General features: G+C 42.0%; 2 protein-coding genes across 4 annotated transcripts in view; both read right to left on the bottom strand.

Annotated features, from left to right (window-relative positions):
- LOC135555919 (uncharacterized) overlaps positions 1 to 3,654 on the bottom strand; it is a 28,629-nt gene extending 24,975 nt beyond the window's left edge. For both annotated transcript variants that reach the window (XM_064988730.1, XM_064988731.1), the window contains exon 1: positions 2,855 to 3,654. The gene's annotated coding sequence lies outside the window, so the exon portion shown is untranslated. The remainder of the gene's footprint in view (positions 1 to 2,854) is intronic.
- Positions 3,655 to 5,531: 1,877 nt separating this feature from the next.
- The window catches only part of cpt1a2b (carnitine palmitoyltransferase 1A2b), a 53,406-nt gene continuing 38,863 nt past the window's right edge, over positions 5,532 to 20,074 (bottom strand). For both annotated transcript variants that reach the window (XM_064988725.1, XM_064988726.1), the window contains exons 14-19: positions 17,376 to 17,540; positions 14,099 to 14,227; positions 12,025 to 12,180; positions 9,198 to 9,311; positions 8,954 to 9,046; positions 5,532 to 6,966 (exon numbers count right to left, since the gene is read on the bottom strand). In XM_064988725.1, coding sequence (XP_064844797.1) covers positions 6,856 to 6,966; positions 8,954 to 9,046; positions 9,198 to 9,311; positions 12,025 to 12,180; positions 14,099 to 14,227; positions 17,376 to 17,540 — 768 coding nt within the window. In that variant the 3' untranslated portion in view covers positions 5,532 to 6,855. The remainder of the gene's footprint in view (positions 6,967 to 8,953; positions 9,047 to 9,197; positions 9,312 to 12,024; positions 12,181 to 14,098; positions 14,228 to 17,375; positions 17,541 to 20,074) is intronic.

The raw sequence follows: 20,074 nt of genomic DNA, 5'->3' as shown, positions 1-20,074 counted from the left end.
ACACCCTCTCCCCCAGATTTTCAAGGGTCAGGGAGAGCTCACCGTAGGCCACCGAAACGCTTTCCAGGGCTTGGGCCCCTCTCTAGGGGCGAACCCATTCCAGGGCGCACTGCCCTTCACAAAGAATAGAGAACTCTCCCCGGGGCTCCCGTCAGCTTCTCCGGGATCGGTCGCGTTACCGCACTGGATGCCTCGTGGCGCTGTCTCCACCAGTCTGTGGACATTCTGAAAGTAGCTTGTGTCCAGTAGTTCACATGACCACAGAGATATTGACATTTTAAATAAAAATGTAAAAATATGTGAGATGAAAATGGGCAAACAAAAGGGTGTGCAATATAGAAGGGTAGTCAGTGAACATTCTGAACCTCGTTTGAGTCTCGTAGATCACATGACCAAGGAGCTATTGAAATGAGAAAGTTTTAAAAAGTTGATGTAAAAACTTGTGATATGAAAATGTACAAAATAAAAGGTGTGCAATGTGTAGGCCCACTGAGTGTACATTCAGAACATGTTGAGGTCAATAGGTCTCATGACCAAGGAGAAATTGAAATTGGAAACAGTGAAAAACATTAAATTCATGTCAAATTGAGTGAGATAAAAATGGGCAAACTAAAGGGTGTGCAATGTGTAGGCCCACTGAGTGTTCATTCTGAACCTTGTTTGAAGTCAGTAGGTCACATGACCAAGGAGCTATTGAAATTCAAAAATGTTAGTAAGTCATTTAAATTAGTGCAAGATATAAATCAACCAAGAAAGTGTGTGCAATGTGTGTCTAAGCCATCGGGTTAGCTCGAACCTGTTTTCAAAGTTTTAGCAGTTATGGTTAAAAAGCTATTGAAATTCAAACAATTAGATTTGCCACTATGTTGACGGTCCCTAACTGCTCTTGGTGGACGTAACGAAATCTACAGGCAAATATCCGTTTAATATCCAACCTGAATCTGTCTTTACCTCGGTTCCTCCCACTGTGACTCGGGAAAGCATGCAGTTTAGGATACAGATGAAATAGGTCTAAATGTGCAGTTTTACAGCTAATATCCTGCAATTCTACACATATTGCCATTGGATGGAGGCAAATGCTTTCTGTTTTTCATATGATAACTGATGATCATGGTAATTTGACCATGCCTGCAAGTTTACCAACAAAAATGTTTTTGATGACATTGGCTAATTGAGTGACAACCAAATTTCGAAATTGCACCTTGTGTATTCTATTATTCAAACTCAACAGTAAATTGCAACCCTGAGTGAGATACAGCCTGGAATTGCTAAAAAAAAATGTATCACACTTGGCCGCGATAGGGGGTCCCTTTGGGTGGGGCACAATTGGCCCAGCGGTGTCCGGGTTTGGCCGGAGTAGGCCGTCAGTGTTCAGATCATTTTGTGAAGTTTAAAATCTACTGTATCTGGATACACAGAGAGAGTGTGTGTGTGTTGTTTCTGACAAAAAGAAGAGACAAGAGAATAGTTTATCTGCATGTATGCTTGTTTATGTGCATGTGTGTATGTGTTTGTTTTTTTATGCTAATGTGATTCTTGTGTCATCCGTTTCTTTGTTTTTGCAGCAGCAGCAACGGTGCATGAATTCTACATACCACTAGGCTGACTAGACAAGGCAGCTAGCATCACAAAGACTATCCACAGCATAGAACACTATAGAGTTGAGATGCCTTGTCAACCACCTATTATCTCTCTCTCTCTCTCTCTCATTTTGGATAATTACAATATAAAAATGAGAATCAAAATTGTCAAGGGACAACAATATCCAAGGGTCAAAATAACCATACATTCAACAATAACAATAAGCATACAGTAGAGTACATGTGCAGGTTTATTGGTCTGTCAGACACTGTCCCTCAACTTATGGCAGGCAGCAATGTAGTGCGCTTCCAACCCACAGCTCTCGGTGTCCTCAGAACGGGTAGCCTATCCTCATCAGAGAGGTCTTTGAAACCTTGAATAAGGGTTTCAAATTTGAGAAAATGACACTCTCTAATCGTTTTATATTTCTGACATTTTGTCAGGAAAAGCAACTCCGTCTCAGGTTCTGCTGTTGTGCAGTGGTTGCACAGCCTATCCTCTACAGGGAGACAGGTTTTCCTGTGTCTACCCTTCTCAATGGCAAGGCTGTGCTCACTGAGCCTGTACTTTATCAAGGTTTTTATCAGTAACCATGTTCAAATATTTAGCCACGGTGATTTAGGGCCAGATAGCACTGCATTTTGCTTTGTGTTTGTGCTTCCCAATAAACAATGTAGTTTTGTTTTGACTGTGTTTCAATTTGGTTTATTCTGATTGATTGGATCCCTCTCTCTCCTCTCACACTGTCGCAGTTGGATGTATCTGCTAGGTGTTGGCTAGAGTGCATGTGCCAATCCCAGAGTGGGTACATTGGCTATCTAAAGCAACATTTTCACATCATTCCATACATGGGAATTTACCCCCCCCCCCAAAAAAAAGGCACCCCCAAAACAGACAATACCAGGAATTCAGCTAAACGTGTTTAATTTATGAAATCTGTTCCCAAGTATTCCCACGAATAAAAATAGACGTGGCCGTGTCTCAATGTATGAAATGGTTGTTCTTTTCAAATACAATCCCTTTTGGCGCCTAGATGGGCAGTTTGCAGTGTAGAACTACCTATAAATGATAATTACGTTCCAGTCCCCCGACCAGTCACTCAAACAAAAACCGACCTGCGTCTGAATCTAGTTGCCCAAATGCCTACCTGTGGTATAAAAAACTATTACATAGAGGTTATGTGTAGAAATGTGTATTATTAACAAGCCTATAGCAATTACAAAGACATCGGCATGGGAAAACAGAAATAGATCGAATATCAGCAACACCTTACCTTTTAGTGTCTGTTCTGGACGTTGTGCAAGCGTGCCTTTTGACATTACTTTCACTTTTGTAGACTACAGCGCTTTTGTAGTTTAAACTGCCACACCGGCCCTCCTCTTCTCCCTTAACGTAAAAAAAGGTCCCTGTACCACTTGGACATTCTGGGGACTTGTTATGACCCCCGCGCTGTCTGCATTGAGACCTCAACGACCCTTTATGGCACCACGAGGATACATTCACATATCGCGGAAGGAATATGATGTTATTGGAGTTCTAATCCAACGTTATAAATTGACGTAGACATTTCGAAACTCCCCGCATATAAATCAACGAGTGGACATTATAATCTAAAGATGCCTGTTTTAAATGCCATTCTCGGAATCGCAGTTCAGGTCTTTTGCGGTCAGTGCAGGTGGCTGTAATTCAGAGCCGGAAAATAAGATCAATTCCCTTTACACTGCGGACACTCAAAGCCTACACATGGAGGCGTCGATTGCGTTAGTAACAGTTTCCGCAGGGGTGCATAAGGCATGAAAACCACACGGAATTATGATGAAATATGAATGTCTTTGAATGGAAATGATTAATTTGCAGTACAAATACGCTCATGTATTTTGTATTCCATTGTTCTAACCTAATTCCTAAATAAATAAAAATAAATCCCTATCGACTACGGATTAACTTCCCTGGTGACAGAAGTTAAAGATCTTCACATAGTAGAGGAAGATTTGGAGTGGAGCTGCATGGGTGCTCTTTGATATCACAGCATCTACCCAAATCACTTCGAAATCATTTTAGGTTGGAGCAGCTGTGTCCATGGTAGCTCATGCATGCTCAAGGAATGACACACACACCACACAGAGAGAGAGAGACTCATACTCACATGGAAAAGCACAATACAAAACCAATTAATTTGTTGCATTGTTGTTTATAGGATACGCCATTGCCACTGGCAGAACCAGCACCTGGCTCTAGACACAATAGTGTGCACATGGTTCTCTTTATCTTTTACCTGCAAAGTTTAGGGTCAATTCCTCCAACAATATCACCACCAGTGATTGCTGTCAATTCAAGGGAATTGATTCAGGCGTATATCTGGTTAGTAAACATAGACCATTCATTCAACTAGGCCACTGGGCTGTTCAATTCCGGTCCTAGTGGACCAAAATGCTTCTGGTTTTTATTGCACTCACCTGGTGTCCCAGGTCTGAATCGGTCCCTGATTAGAAAGAGAAGATGAAACCCAGAAGTGATTTGGCCCTCCAGGACCAACATTGAATAGCCCTGATCACGGCATTGCTCCAATCAAAGACTTGAAACTCAGCCCTTCTCCTGAGCTGAAATTGCCTTCCAATCAATCATTTCTGGATTTTCTTAATCACCTTAATCACCAGCTAAGACAGCAGTCAACCTTGTCAACTTTGTCACAAACAGTACCTACTAGGCCATGAAAAGTATTCCATTCATACTATCATTACAATTGGTTAACGGCATTTTCACAGTCACGTTTACATTTAAATGATTCTTAATATGCAAAATGACCGACAATAATATGAGCATCCTACTCACTACACATGCAACAAACAAAACAGGTAAACATGGATTTAGGTTCCATCCACCTAGGTTCTGAGCAACACATCCCCAGGACTAGGATTGGGAAACGTTTAGTTTCTTTGCCCTAGCACTGACACACTTGACTCAAACGAATCATCAAGGGATTAGTTGAATCAGGTGTGTTAGCGCCAGGGCAAGAACACTTTTTTTGCACCCGTTTTGGGTCCCCAGAACCAGGACTGAGAAACACTGACATATACATTAAACTAGTGCTGCTGGGTCGGCTGGTGTGGGCACCTACAGACAGAGATGTATAGATAATGATGAGATTACTCATGTCCCAAAGGCGGGAAGGCAGGCGACAAGCGTAGGGCCAAAATAAGCCCATAGAAATGCATTAGCTTGTTTTGGAAAGATTTTGGCGTGAGTGAAACGTTGTGCTTCGCCTCTTCCTCTCTGCTATAGATGATCACATTCTGGGGAACTTAAAGGACCCCCCCCCCAGAGGAAGTTGCCGCTACTATTTTGACGTAATCATCAACAAATAGGGCACTGACAGCAGTCTGTCTTGCTAACATTATCTAGCTCGTCATCTTGCTAACCTTATCTTGCTAGTTAATGTTACTTGTTGCATTTTTTTTTACTACACCAGTAGCCAGCTACTGTAGATCTATGGCTGGTTCCGGAGCTGGATTTGTCATAAGCATTGATTCAGGGAAAACTCAGCCACAGATGGAAAACACTGGCCTATCTTTGACACCGCCATCTATCGTTATCTCCAAAGTTTGGGCATCTTCCACAAATTATGGCCTCGACTCCACCATAAAAATAATTACAGAGAATAATATGAAGCTCCTGTAATATTTATAGCGACTGCTGATATGCGTTTTCGACATTGTCGTGCAACCTTTGGTACAGTAGGCAGGCTGCTGGCAGGTTTTGGATGGGGTACAGCAAAGCCAAGTCATCTTATGGTTCTCACAGGGGAATTGAAATGATAGGCCACAATGACTTTACTTACATTAACTAGAAATTTGCTTTACATTTTCTTTCGCTGGTGCCTTTTCATTATCTGAATAGACACTTGTGGTTTCTAGCTAACCTTCCACCAATCAAAACAGTGGAGCCTGTAGTGAAGCAAAAACTTTAGTTGTCAAAACCATTCAGAAACGGGGGGAAGCGGGTTTGCAAAACACCATCATATCACGCATTTATACCATTTACAAAATATATATATGACCATTTTATATTTATACTTTTAATACAGACTATCAAAAAAATAAGTAAACGTTTACAAATGATCCAATCGCGAAGAAGAATAACTTTGCAGTGGTTTCTGATGAATTAACAATGCCATGCTGGTAACATTGACATAAAACCCAGCCCTGAAACAAAAGGTAGGCTCTGGCCATTGTCTTTCAACTAAAAAAAAAAATGGATTTCTACTGGTGAGGGTGTTTAAAAACAAAAATGAATCTCGCCCGTAATCAAAAAGCATCTCAGAGTAGCTGTGCTGATCTAGGATCCATCCCTGTTCATATACTCTTATTAATTAGGATCTAAAAAGGCAAAACTGTCCCGACATCAACACTCTTATGAATACGAGCCCTGGAGATGATCCCTAGACAAAAAATTAAGAAGATATTCTTGACAGGGTTTGGATCAATTACATTTTAATAAAGTAAATTCAAAAGTGATTTTTATTAAAATAGAAAAACAGAATATTAACTGTTTCTCCTTCTCTTATGTATTGAGAAATCATTGAAAAAACTAATTGAATTGTTTTTAAATCACTGAATTTGAAATTACTTCCTGAATCGATTGAAATGGAATAGACCCCAACCCTGCCCCTGATATCTTATCCTAATGATTGATGTTCACTGCAGCCGACCCATTCCGTTAGTGATCTACATTCACGTGAGAACAGAGTTAAACCAAAATTACAAGTCAGTCCCGCTTCTTTAAACTTCCACTGCTTCTCCTATAGATGCATTTTTAACTAGGGAAGTCTTTTTGAGGCCAACTTAAAAGGACTTTTCAATCAAACATTACAACTCTTTCCAACAGTAGTTCACAACCAAGATGATAAAATAGAAAAGAAAGCCATAATGGTGGGTTCACAAAGAAAGAAAAACAAGAAAAAAAAGTTATTGCCTACCTCTGACCTATGTGGGGATAACCTCCACTAATTCCCTTCTCTTTTTGTGGAGATTTTTCTCTCACTTCCCCATCCCTTCTTCCCAAGCTCTCTGCCTCATCCTTGTTAGTTCCCTTGCTTCCTATTGCACTTCTCCATCTCTTCAACTCTCTCTCCCTCCATCCACCCCTCCATCACACCGAATCTTAGGGCTTTCTTTATACACAACCACGCTCAATATAATATTATCCCACTATCAAAAAACAAAGCAAACCCCTACCCCCATCCCACCCCATAGTCCCTTCTTTCCCTGTAAGTGTTCACTGCTGTTTCTTATCCTGAGCCTGTGAGTTCTCCGTCTTAGCTGGGGTAAGCACAGAGAGGAGGTCCAATAGAGCCCGACTGATCTGGGCCCCAAACCGGTGTGAGTCCTGAGAAAGAGAAATAGGAGATACAATGATTTGACTTGGTTTATTTCTGGGGAGAAATATGATGGAAAAAGATGGAGAGAGAGAGAGAGACAGATTTCAATGTGGCTTTACTTATTGGGAGTGGGGGTTAAAGACTTGTACAAATAGAAGGGAGGGAGGGATAGATACAGTAGACAGAGAAAGGGAGATGAGAGGGTGGTGGGGGTCTTTAAAAGGGCACATTCATAATGTTCAGTTGGCCATGCATGATCTGTGTCGGTTTAAAAGAGAGACAAAAATGTACCGCTTGTCAACGTTTCCATTTGCTACAGTGCCTTGCGAAAGTATTCGGCCCCCTTGAACTTTGCGACCTTTTGCCACATTTCAGGCTTCAAACATAAAGATATAAAACTGTATTTTTTTGTGAAGAATCGACGACAAGTGGGACACAATCATGAAGTGGAATGACATTTATTGGATATTTCAAACTTTTTTAACAAATCAAAAACTGAAAAATTGGGCGTGCAAAATTATTCAGCCCCCTTAAGTTAATACTTTGTAGCGCCACCTTTTGCTGCGATTACAGCTGTAAGTCGCTTGGGGTATGTCTCTATCAGTTTTGCACATCGAGAGACTGAATGTTTTTCCCATTCCTCCTTGCAAAACAGCTCGAGCTCAGTGAGGTTGGATGGAGAGCATTTGTGAACAGCAGTTTTCAGTTCTTTCCACAGATTCTCGATTGGATTCAGGTCTGGACTTTGACTTGGCCATTCTAACACCTGGATATGTTTATTTTTGAACCATTCCATTGTAGATTTTGCTTTATGTTTTGGATCATTGTCTTGTTGGAAGACAAATCTCCGTCCCAGTCTCAGGTCTTTTGCAGACTCCATCAGGTTTTCTTCCAGAATGGTCCTGTATTTGGCTCCATCCATCTTCCCATCAATTTTAACCATCTTCCCTGTCCCTGCTGAAGAAAAGCAGGCCCAAACCATGATGCTGCCACCACCATGTTTGACAGTGGGGATGGTGTGGTCAGGGTGATGAGCTGTGTTGCTTTTACGCCAACGTTTTGCATTGTTGCCAAACAGTTCAATTTTGGTTTCATCTGACCAGAGCACCTTCTTCCACATGTTTGGTGTGTCTCCCAGGTGGCTTGTGGCAAACTTTAAACAACACTTTTTATGGATATCTTTAAGAAATGGCTTTCTTCTTGCCACTCTTCCATAAAGGCCAGATTTGTGCAATATACGACTGATTGTTGTCCTATGGACAGAGTCTCCCACCTCAGCTGTAGATCTCTGCAGTTCATCCAGAGTGATCATGGGCCTCTTGGCTGCCTCTCTGATCAGTCTTCTCCTTGTATGAGCTGAAAGTTTAGAGGGACGGCCAGGTCTTGGTAGATTTGCAGTGGTCTGATACTCCTTCCATTTCAATATTATCGCTTGCACAGTGCTCCTTGGGATGTTTAAAGCTTGGGAAATCTTTTTGTATCCAAATCCGGCTTTAAACTTCTTCACAACAGTATCTCGGACCTGCCTGGTGTGTTCCTTGTTCTTCATGATGCTCTCTGCGCTTTTAACGGACCTCTGAGACTATCACAGTGCAGGTGCATTTATACGGAGACTTGATTACACACAGGTGGATTGTATTTATCATCATTAGTCATTTCGGTCAACATTGGATCATTCAGAGATCCTCACTGAACTTCTGGAGAGAGTTTGCTGCACTGAAAGTAAAGGGGCGGAATAATTTTGCACGCCCAATTTTTCAGTCTTTGATTTGTTAAAAAAGTTTGAAATATCCAATAAATGTCGTTCCACTTCATGATTGTGTCCCACTTGTTGTTGATTCTTCACAAAAAAATACAGTTTTATATCTTTATGTTTGAAGCCTGAAATGTGGCAAAAGGTCGCAAAGTTCAAGGGGGCCGAATACTTTCGCAAGGCACTGTATATGCACGTTAACATCTGTCACCAATACATGTGAGTGTATAACACACACTAACCGTCTCAGAGAAGGAGTGCTTGCAGGATACATGGTAGTTGATCATGTCCTCTCCTACGATAATGTACGACACTCCGTAGCCATCGTCTGCCACCTGGAACAGAGGTAAGAAGTGGGAAAAGTAGCAAAAGGGTGTGTGTGTCTGCGTAGGGGTGTGTGTACTCACAGGGCCAAAGCTTCCCCGGTAGTTGAAGTCTGGGTAGAGGTGTGTGTGTGTACCTGCATCGTGGTGTGTGTTTACTCACAGGGCCAAAGCCTCCCCCCAGAGATATAAAGTCTGGGTGGTTCTTCATGTCAAACAGCTCCAACTGCTGAACCGGAGTCTGACTGGTGGAGAGGCGCCAGGGCTCTGACAGCACCTAGATGGACAGACACACAGAAGGATCTAGGTGTTGTCGGCACCCTAGCAGACGCTTTTAACCAAAGCGACTTACAGTCATGCGTGTATACATTTTATTTTATTTTTTAAGTATGAGTGGTCCGGGAATTGAACCCACTATCTTATTTCAGACACTACAGGATATTAACAGAGCCTGACACACAAACACCAGGGCCTGATTAATGCAGGGGCTTACAGGGGCTGAAGTTAAGGATTCTCTTTACTTGGCAATTTGACTGTTAAGCTCAAGGGTACACTAGCAATACACTAGCCAGTCCCGAATTGAATGGGAACTGCCTTCTATGGATAATATTTCTATGGTTGTTTGCAGCTGTCAAGTTTGCCTTTCTCAAACTTCCAATTACAATGTGGAAAAAACACATTTTGGAAAGTAAATGCCTACTGCTGAAAAGAGAAACATAATTTGTCTGTGGAACCAATATATATATATATATATATATATATATATATATATATATATATATATATATATATATATATATTTTTTTTTTCTTTTTTTTCTCTCAACAACTTCCAATTTTGAGCAAATAGCAGCACTGTTTTTCAAAAGTAGCATATCTTGAGATAGACTCTTGCCACGTCGGGCGCAGAGCCATCACCGGTGAGTAGCCTTCACCTTCATCATTGGGTGAGTCAGTGCTGCTGGAAAGTTTCCTTGGGAGCCTATTGGAGCCTAGTGGAATCGGAAAGTACTCAGACCCCTTCACTTTTTCCAGGTTATATTATGTTACAGCCTTGTTCTAAAATTGATTAAATTCATTGTTTTCCTCATCAATCACACGCAATACCCCATAATGACAAAGCCGAAAAACAGGTTTAGAAATTTTAGCAAATGCATTACAAATAAAATATTAGAAATGTACATAAGTATTCAGACCGTTTGCTATGAGACTCAAAATTGAGCTCAGGTGCATCATGTTTCCATTGATCATCCTTGAGACGTTTCCAGAACTTGATTGGAGTTCACTTGTTGTAAATTCAATTGATTGGACATGATTTGGAAAGGCACACACCTGTCTATATAAGGTCCCACAGTTGACAGTGCACGTCAGAGTAAAAACCATGCTATGAGGTCGAAGGAATTGTCCATCGAGACAGGATTGTGTCGAAGCACAGATCTGAGGAAGGGTACCAAAACATTTCTGCAACATTGAAGGTCCCCAACAACACAGTGGCCTCCATCATTCTTAAATGGAAGAAGTTTAGAACCACCAAGACTCTTCATAGAGCTGGCTGCCCGGCCAAACTGAGCAATCGGGGGAGAAGGGCCTTGGTCAGTGAGGTGACCAAGAACACAACGGTCACTCTGACAGAGCGATGGGGGGAGAACCTTCCAGAAGGACAACCATCTCTGCAGCACTCCACCAATCAGGCCTTTATGGTAGAGTGGACAGATGGAAGCCATTCCTCAGTACAAGGCACATGACAGCCCGCTTGGAGTTTGAAAAAATACACCTAAAGGACTCTTAGACCATGAGAAAGATTGAACTATTTCGCCTGAATGCCAAGCGTCACACCTGGAGGAATCCTGGCACCATCCTTACAGTGAAACATGGAGCTGACAGCATCATGCTGTGTGGATGTTTTTCAGCAGCAGGGACTGAGAGACTAGTCAGGTTTGAAGGAAAAATGAACAGAGCAAAGTACAGAGAGAGCCTTGATGAAAACCTGCTCCAGAGCACTCAGGACCTCAGACTGGGGCGAAGGTTCACCTTCCAACAGAACAATGACCCTAAGCACACAGCCAAGACAACGCAGGAGTGGCTTTGGGACAAGTCTCTGAATGTCATTGAGTGGCCCAGCCAGAGCCTGGACTTGAACCCAATCAAACATCTCTGGAGAGACCTGAAAATAGCTCTGCAGCAACGTTCCCCATTAGAGCGTTGGACTACCACCCGAAAGGTTGTGAGTTCAAATCCCCGAGCTGACAAGGTACAAATCTGTCGTTCTGCCCTTGAACAGGCAGTTAACCCACTGTTCCCAGGCCGTCATTGAAAATAAGAATTTGTTCTTAACTGACTTGCCTGGTTAAATAAAGGTAAAATTAAAAATTAAAAGGAATGGGAGAAATTCCCCAAATACAGCTTTTCCAAGCTTGTAGCGTCATACCCAAGAAGACTCGAGGCTGTAATCGCTGCCAATGGTGCTTCAACAAAGTACTGAGTAAAGGGCCTGAATACTTATGTAAATGTGATAAGTTCTGTACTTTTAATACATTTGCAAAAAAATTCTAAAAACTGTTTTTGCTTTGTCGTTATGGGGCATTGTATGTAGATTGATGAGGGGGAAAAAACAATTTAATCCACTTTAGAATAAGGCTGTATCCTAATATTGTACTCTCTGTGCGTCTCTTTATTGGCCTGGTCTGGGCTATTGTTTGCATTGATCTCCGTTTGTCAGTGTCAGAGTAGCCATTCAGTTTGGTAATTTGTGTAGTATTAAAACAGATTCTGCTAATAATGTCTCTTGCTAGAAACATTTCCCCATGGGTGGAAATTCTAAAAATGCCAATTAGGGCTTCAGAATAAAGGGTATTTTACTTCAACAGTAAATGTAGCCACGCACTGCTACTGAAGTTAACGAATTGCATCTTTGTGTGCTGATTTGTTTACAGAAAATGGGGACGTGCCGGGAAGGGGGATACTATTCTTGCTAGCAGGTTAGCCACCTACCTCTGTTAGGAACGGTGACTCCACCCCCAGGTATTTAGACACCACGTACAGGCAGAAGAGGTGCCTGTCAATGCCGGACCCTGTCATGGCCAATCGGTAGAGGTTCTGGTGCTTCTCAGCAGCCAATCGGAAAAGCCGCCTGCAGTGCTCCGGCCCCTGTAATAAGATAACCTGTCTGTTAGAAGTTAGATATGATGAATTGTGATTACAGTTGATGGTAGTAGTGGGGCAAAAGAGGTTACTAAAAAAACAACTAATATGAGAGTAAAACCCCCATAAGAGGTTAATGTACATATTTATGGCGTGAAACTGGTTCCGCTAGAGTAGGAGATTATTATAGAGTTAATCCTCATTATTTTAATGGATATATGCTAATTACTTTTGGAGTATTTTTTTTATTTAGTTGAGAATGTAGTAGTTTAACTCTGTGAGGTGCAGATAATGGAGTTAAGTGCAGTTATTAATCAGGTATGAGCAAATCTGTCATAATCCTGGAGCTAGATATTGCAATTGAGATTATGACTCAAAACATTTGGTGAAAACTTGATCGTTCCATGAGACAAGTGTCAAGGTAGAGAACAGCACTTCTAAAATGAGCTAATAGGATTTAATACATGCTGAGGTAACTGGAAATAATCATTGGCTTGATCCAAAATGTGATATTTTAACTTATTAGAATCCTATTGATGAAATGTACAGGACTTGTCAAAAATTTGGACACACCTACTCATTCATAAAAAGGGCAGCAAAGAAGCCACTTCTCTCTAGGAAAAAACATCAGGGACAAACTGATATTCTGCAATAGGTACAGGGATTGGACTGCTGAGGACGGGGGTAAAGTCACTTTCTCTGATGAATCCCCTTTCAGATTGTTTGGGGCATCCGGAAAAAAGCTTGTCCGGAGAAGACAAGGTGAGCTCTACCATCCGTCCTGTGTCATGCCAACAGTAAAGCATCCTGCATGTGTGGGGTTGCTTCTCAGCCCACTCCCTTGGCTTGCTTAAGAACACAGCCATGAATAAAGAATGGTACCAACACATCCTCCGAGAGCAACTTCTCCCAACCATCCAGGAACAGTTTGGTGACAAACAATGCCTTTCCAGCATGATGGAGTACCTTGCCATAAGGCAAAAGTGATAACTAGGTGGCTCGGGGAACAAAACATCAATATTTTGGGTCCTTGGTCAGGAAACGCCCCTGACCTTAATCCCATTGAAAACTTGTGGTAAATCCTCAAGACAAACCAAAACCCACAAATTCTGACAAACTCCAAGCATTGATTATGCAAGAACGGGCTGCCATCAGTCAGGATGTGACCCAGAAGTTAATTGACAGCATGCCAGGGCGGATTGCAGAGGTCTTGAAAAAGAAGGGTCAACATTGCAAATATTGACTCTTTGCGTCAACTTCATATAATTGTCAATAAAAGCCTTTGACACTTATGAAATGCTTAGTAACATCTGTCAAAAATATCTAAAGACACTGAAGCAGCAAACTTTGTGGAAATTAATATTTGTGTCATTCACAAAACTTTTGGCCACGACTGGATGTCCCAAAAATCTTGTGACAATACAGTGAACATAATGTTAGGGTAACATGGGGTTACCTGCCAACTGCGAAATGGCGGCAATGATTTTGCACTGGCGCATTGCCACAGTTAAATGACTGCAGAGGAAACACTGGTGTGAAGCACAAATGTCTTGCATTGCTCTCATCTCAATATCTGTGTCAAAGGGCTAATATTTTTTTGGCCTCTTGACATATGGATATTGCATATGTCAATATCACAATTTCAATTTGAATTAAATTAATCTTTCAGCCGTAAGAGTCATCAGTGTCTGAAGAAAGAATGCAAATCCCTTTGAGTGAAACTCGTTTCTTCCTAAATGACCTTATTTATACTGGAGTGAAATCTGTTTCACTAGCAAGTGTGTGAACACATTCATTCCGAAGTGAATGTGACTCCGCATCAATAACACAGTAAAACCTGTGAAATCTATTTTCACTGAGCCACTGGGAAGGTTCTAGAAGAACTTATGAGCAACATTAAAACATCCCCAATCAGTAAGCCTACTTCTCCGCTCTCCACAGCTTTGACAAAGGCACAGCCCTCATTGGAGCAGGATCGTACAGTCTCAGTCCTCCCCTCTCGGAACAGCCGTGTCATGGAGGCCTCGTAGGTGAGGCAAAACGTCTTACGATCCTGGGAGACAAAAAAGGTAAAGGGAACATTATTAGTATAATTATCTGAAATGATCAGTATTCTTCTCAATGTTCATGGATGATAATATTGTTATGTTATTTTTTTATACCTTGTACAGTACAGCATACTGCACAATTGTATTATACAGAAATAGACCATTTCCGTGGTAGCCTACTCTAATTCCATTCCTAGTTGCAACATGTTATTGTATAATAATGTTATTGTATTATGACACATTTTATTCAGTTGTAGTAGTCTAGTAATGTCATTAACCTCTTAAACAAACACCTGTGTACTATGTAAGAGTAGGAGAGGAATGATCGTTTCCTTGTCAGAAGGAATGAAAGAGACCTTTACTAGAGGTAACTGACACCAGTGGCATGACTCAACGAGTCCCTGGTCTTTCCAAAAATTCCTAACAGTTTGACATCTTGTTTGACTAGTGAGAGGAGATAGAACTGGGGAAGATACCATGTCAAGAGGTATTAGTAGGGAGCTGGCAGAGAAGGATTCACAAGGTATATTTAGCTATAGTACTTACCCAAGACTAAAGCATGCATGGAAATCAGAGATTAAATTCAAATAAGAATGTAAAGCGGCCAAATAAAATCAGCTACAGGTCTTTTTCAATGCGCTTGAGTTACAGTATATGTGGAGGAAAACTTTATGGAGGAAAACTTTGGTTAGTACCCACATCTGCCTTCTGAATGTGTCTTTCAAAGAGTAGCACCTTTACCATGGGATTTCCAAAACTGCATTAGATTACATCATATCAATAGGGACCAGTGACTTCACTTTGAGTTCCATTTTGTAGTGTCCGCCATCTTTAGGACCTCCCATTCTGGCGCAACTAGTCTGGTCAAAGACGACAACTAACGCCAAGCTCGCACATCTAACCACACCTGGAAAACCAAGATATCTTGACAAGATTGAAATACTCTGTTGTGATCCATATCTCGCTCCTAGCGAGCTTTTCACAGCACCTAAACTCAGCAAACAAAATCCTCCCTCATACTATAGATGTAGCTAGTTAACATTAATGTGGCATTACTGGCATAGCTACTAGCTACTACTTAGCTAGCTAATGCTACCTTTTTTCTGACAAACAAACTCGCGTGAGTTGCAGCAACAGGCAGCTGCTTCGTGAAAACGAATAATAATGTCAGCTAGATACTAATTTAGCAACAGAAGCTTGCTAGCTTTTATTGGAAGAATTCAACATTGTGTGTGACGCACTGGGTTAGCTGCATCCCTTTTGCTTCACATGAAGTATGACGGCTGGCTCATCTAGTTAGCTTAGCTATTGTTGGACAAATCATGCTAGCTTTCATGACATTGTCAAACTTCATAAACACTGCTCATCAGTGCACAAAACACCTTAGTTAGATGTAAAATGGTACAACTAAGACAGATTTTTTGTTTTAGCTTTGATTAATTCAGTGATTTAGGCAATGGACCGCAATAGATGACAGACTTCTAAAGAACTTAAGAACACTTGGAATCAATAAATAAGCATAGAGGGTCTTCTCAATGTTGTATATATAGTGCCTTTGGAAAATATTCAGACCCCTTGACTTTTTCCACAGAAATATCACATTTACATAAGTATTCAGACCCGTTACACCTTTGGCAGCGATTACAACCTCGTGTCTTGTTGGGTATGACGCTACAAGCTTGGCACACCTATATTTGGGAAGTTTCTACCATTCTTATCTGCAGATCCTCTCAAGCTCTGTCAAGTTTGATGGGGAGCATTGATGCACGGCTATTTTCAGGTCTCTCCAGAGATGTTAGATTGGGTTCAAGTCCGGGCTCTGGCCGGGCCATTCAAGGACATTCAGAGACTTGTCCCAAAGCCTCTCCTGCATTATCTTGGCGCTGTGCTTAGGGTCATTGTTCTGTTGGAAGGTGAACCTTCGCCCTGTCTGAGGTCCGGAGCACTCGGGAGCAAGGAACTCTCTGTACTTTGCTCTGTTCATCTTTGCCTCGATTCTGACTAGTCTCCCAGTCCCTGCCGCTGGAAAACATCCACACAGCATGATGCTGCCACCACCACCACCACCACCACCATGCTTCACCATAGGGATGGTGCCAGGTTTCCTCCAGACGTGACTCTTGGCATTCAGGCCAAAGAGTTCAATCCTGGTTCATCAGACCAGAGAATCTTGTTTCTCATGGTCTGAGAGTCTTTAGGTGCCTTTTGGCAAACTCCAAGCGGGCTTTCATGTGCCTTTTACTGAGGAGTGGCTTCCGTCTGGTCACTCTACCTTAAAAGGCCTGATTGGTGGAGTGCTGTCGAGATGGTTGTCCTTCTGGAAAATACTCCCATCTTCACTGAGGAACACTAGATCTCTGTCAGAGTAACCATCGGGTTCTTGGTCACTTCCCTGACCAAGGCCCTTCTCCCCACAATTGCTCAGTTTGGCTGGGCGGCCAGCTCTAGGAAGAGTTTTGGTAGTTCTAAATTTCTTCCATTTAAGACAGATGGAGGACACTGTTTTCTTGGGGACCTTCAATGCTGTAGACATTTTTTGGTACTCTTCCCCAGATTTTGGAGCTCTACGGACAATTCATTCGCCGTCATGACTGGGTTTTTGCTCTGATATGCACTGTCAACTGTGGGACCTGATCTAGACAGGTGTGTGCCTTCAAGGGGTCTGAATACTTTCCAAACGCACTGTAAGTTATAGGAATGTCCTGCCTACCCTGTAGTAAGCTAGCTGCAGAGCCAGCTGAATGAAGGACATCCCCATTAATTAACTCAACCTGTAGTAAGCTAGCTGCAGAGCCAGCTGAATGAAGTGACTTCCCCTTTAACTCACCCTGTAGTAAGCTAGCCAGGCACGTGCACAGATCGAGCTCAACCAGTGCCCTCGTTGCCTGGTAGAATTTTGTATTTTATTAAATACTTTTTACATTTTATTTAGAGACTCATTTACATTTTTTGTTTTCATTTTTTTAATGTAACGAATTGCACATCAAACTAGCTAATTTCATAAACTGCTTGAATCTAATTTCATAAGCTGCTTGAATCCCAGCAAATACCCCCTCCGCCGCCCCCAAGAGCACCAGCACCCCCAATGATATGTACACGGCCCTGAAGCTGGCTGCAGAGCCAACTGGTTGAAGGACATCCCCTTTAACTCACCCTGTAGTAAGCTAGCTGTAGAGCCAATTGAATGAAGGCGTCTGGGCTGATCTTCAGCTTTTTGATGCGTCCCTTCCCAAAGTCCCTGAAGGGGAAGACATGACAGTCCACATCGTCAGCTAGGGCCTGTGCCACAGACAGAGAGATGGACACCTGCTCCTGAACCTGAAGAGAGAAAGATGGAGGGGTGAGGGGAGGAAACACTTAATAAAAGCTTGTACATTTTTATAAGTTATTTTTCATTAAGACTTTGAGTCACTTGGAAACCAGAGGATCAGCAGAGAGATTAACTAGGCACTAGGTCTGAAATGATTGTCTGGCCAATGAGTTACCAGACAATCATTTCAGACCTAGTGCCTAGTTAATCTCTCTGCTGATCCTCTGGTTTCCAAGTGACTCAGAACGGGACTTGACTGGAAGCCAATGGCAGGAGCGGACAAAAACAAACAAACAAACAGCTGGTTTTAATTGGCTGATCTCTATCCATCACCATTTAGCGCAACCCTTATAACCTCCCCATAAGTGTCCTGCATACAGGGAGGGACCAGTATTGTTTCGGTGTTCTTGCGCAACAAAGAAAACTGGGTTAGCTTGTGCAACATGGATATTTTCTTTCTCAGAATATATATTCTTTCCAATTCACAGCTGCTTTTGTAGTATCTTCTATGAAGGGTTCAACACTTTCCTCAAACTGCCAGCGGCAAGCAATCTCCCACAGAGATGGGTCCAACAATCTCCTCCAGTGCTTTGCAATAGTCGTAGCGTTCTACATCATTGTCATTGGTACGGAAAAGACTGTGCTTGTACTTTTTACTGGGATAGTGTTCTGTACAACCACGACATCGTCAACTGCCTTTGATGGCGTATCTTTACTTTTTCAATTTGAAGACATGATATATACTATGTTACAGGACGGCTAGCAGAGTTACGCTCGCTAGTTATTAGAATGAACAAAGATATGTTCCTACTACCTCGGGTTACAGGGAATTATTTATGTGGTGCACCATAGCAAAACACTTTTCTGCTCGATTTGGCCCCATGCCTCATAGTCGTGTGATTCCCTCAGAATTGGAATTGATTATCATGTCACTCAGTAAATTGTCCCCCCATAAGTTCCAAACAGTCCCACACTGTTACCAGGCTCTACGCGCCAGCAATTCGAGCCTGGGCACGAGGTTAATGCGTAGTAATTCAGAGGGGTTGGGTTAAATGCGGAAGATACATTTCGGTTGAATGCATTCAGTTGTGCAACTGTCTAGGTATTCACTTTCCCTAGTAGGCTGTAAGAGTTGTTAAAGGGCGGGGGTGACAACAGATGTGAAAGTGGCACTAAAAGATTGGTTCCCAGTCTCTCCCCGTCTGACAACAACATCTGGTTGAGATCATGGGAAGTCATGGCAGAGCGAGAGAGAGCACATATTGATGGGAGGGTACTTCTCCCTTTATCTAAATCTTCTTCACCATCTCAGGTATTCAATAATGAGGCCAAAGAGGACCGAGAGAGAAAGACTGCAAGAGATAAAGAAAGATAGAGAGGACACAGAAAACATAACCCATGCTTCGGTCACTTCTAGATTAGATTACTGCAATGCGCTACTCTCCAGCTACCCAGATAAAACACTAAATAAACTTCAGTTAGTGCTAAATACAGCTGCTAGATTCTTGGATTGAAGCCCAAAAAATGTATCATATGTGACCGATGGGCTTGATTTGGTCTTATGTAGCAAAATTTGAAATGGCGTTTTTTTAAATTGGATAAAAGTAGAGACTCGGAGCTAGAAAATGGTATATCGTACACTACAGTTGAGGAACAATGGGAAAGTAATTCTGCTTTGAAAGTTGATAAACTTGTAACCCCACTTTTGAGAAAATGGACCTTGAATGTTTTGGTACACCTACAGGAGAGCTCTTCTTTGTCTACACCCATTCAGCATTGTTCACTCCCACTTAAGCCTTAGCCCAACCCATCTCTTTAAGGATTCACATGTGAGGCCATGTGCTAAACATAGTGAGTACGGTAGTGTATTAAACAAACAAAGATTTCAAGACTAAAACCTGGTTTATACTACGTCTATCGACATGTCTGTATACAGTTTCCGCAGTGACCTCATAAACTTCCTATTGTCGTCAGACATCAAACTTGTTATTATGAAAAAGTATAAATACAAAAACATCAGGTTGCATGACATCAGCAGCCTGGTGGTCCAAAATAGCATAACTGGTGTATTTTAACACCAATAAACCCATCAGTTTAAAAATCAATTTAGCACATACTGATGGGAGAGTACTTCTCCCTTTATCTAAACTCAGCAAAAAAAGAAACGTCCTCTCACTGTCAACTGCGTTTATTTTCAGCAAACTTGTGTATGAACATAACAAGATTCAACAACTGAGACATAAACTGAACAAGTTCCACAGACATGTGATTAACAGAAATGGAATAATGTGTCCCTGAACAAATCAAAAGTAACCGTCGGTATCTGGTGTGGCCACTAGCTGCATTAAGTACTGCAGTGCATCTCCTCCTCATGGACTGCACCAGATTTGCCAGTTCCTGCTGTGAGATGTTACCCCACTCTTCCACCAAGGCACCTGTAATTTCCCAGACATTTCTGGGGGGAATGGCCCCAGCCTTCACCCTCTGATCCAACAGGTCTCAGACGTGCTCAATGGGAATGAGATCTGGACTCTTCGCTGGC

The sequence above is a fragment of the Oncorhynchus masou genome, chromosome 15 (assembly GCF_036934945.1).
Source record: "Oncorhynchus masou masou isolate Uvic2021 chromosome 15, UVic_Omas_1.1, whole genome shotgun sequence".
Lineage (NCBI taxonomy): Eukaryota > Metazoa > Chordata > Actinopteri > Salmoniformes > Salmonidae > Oncorhynchus > Oncorhynchus masou.
The sequence above is the reverse complement of the archived record's forward strand: the minus strand, read 5'-3'. Positions and strand labels throughout refer to the sequence as shown.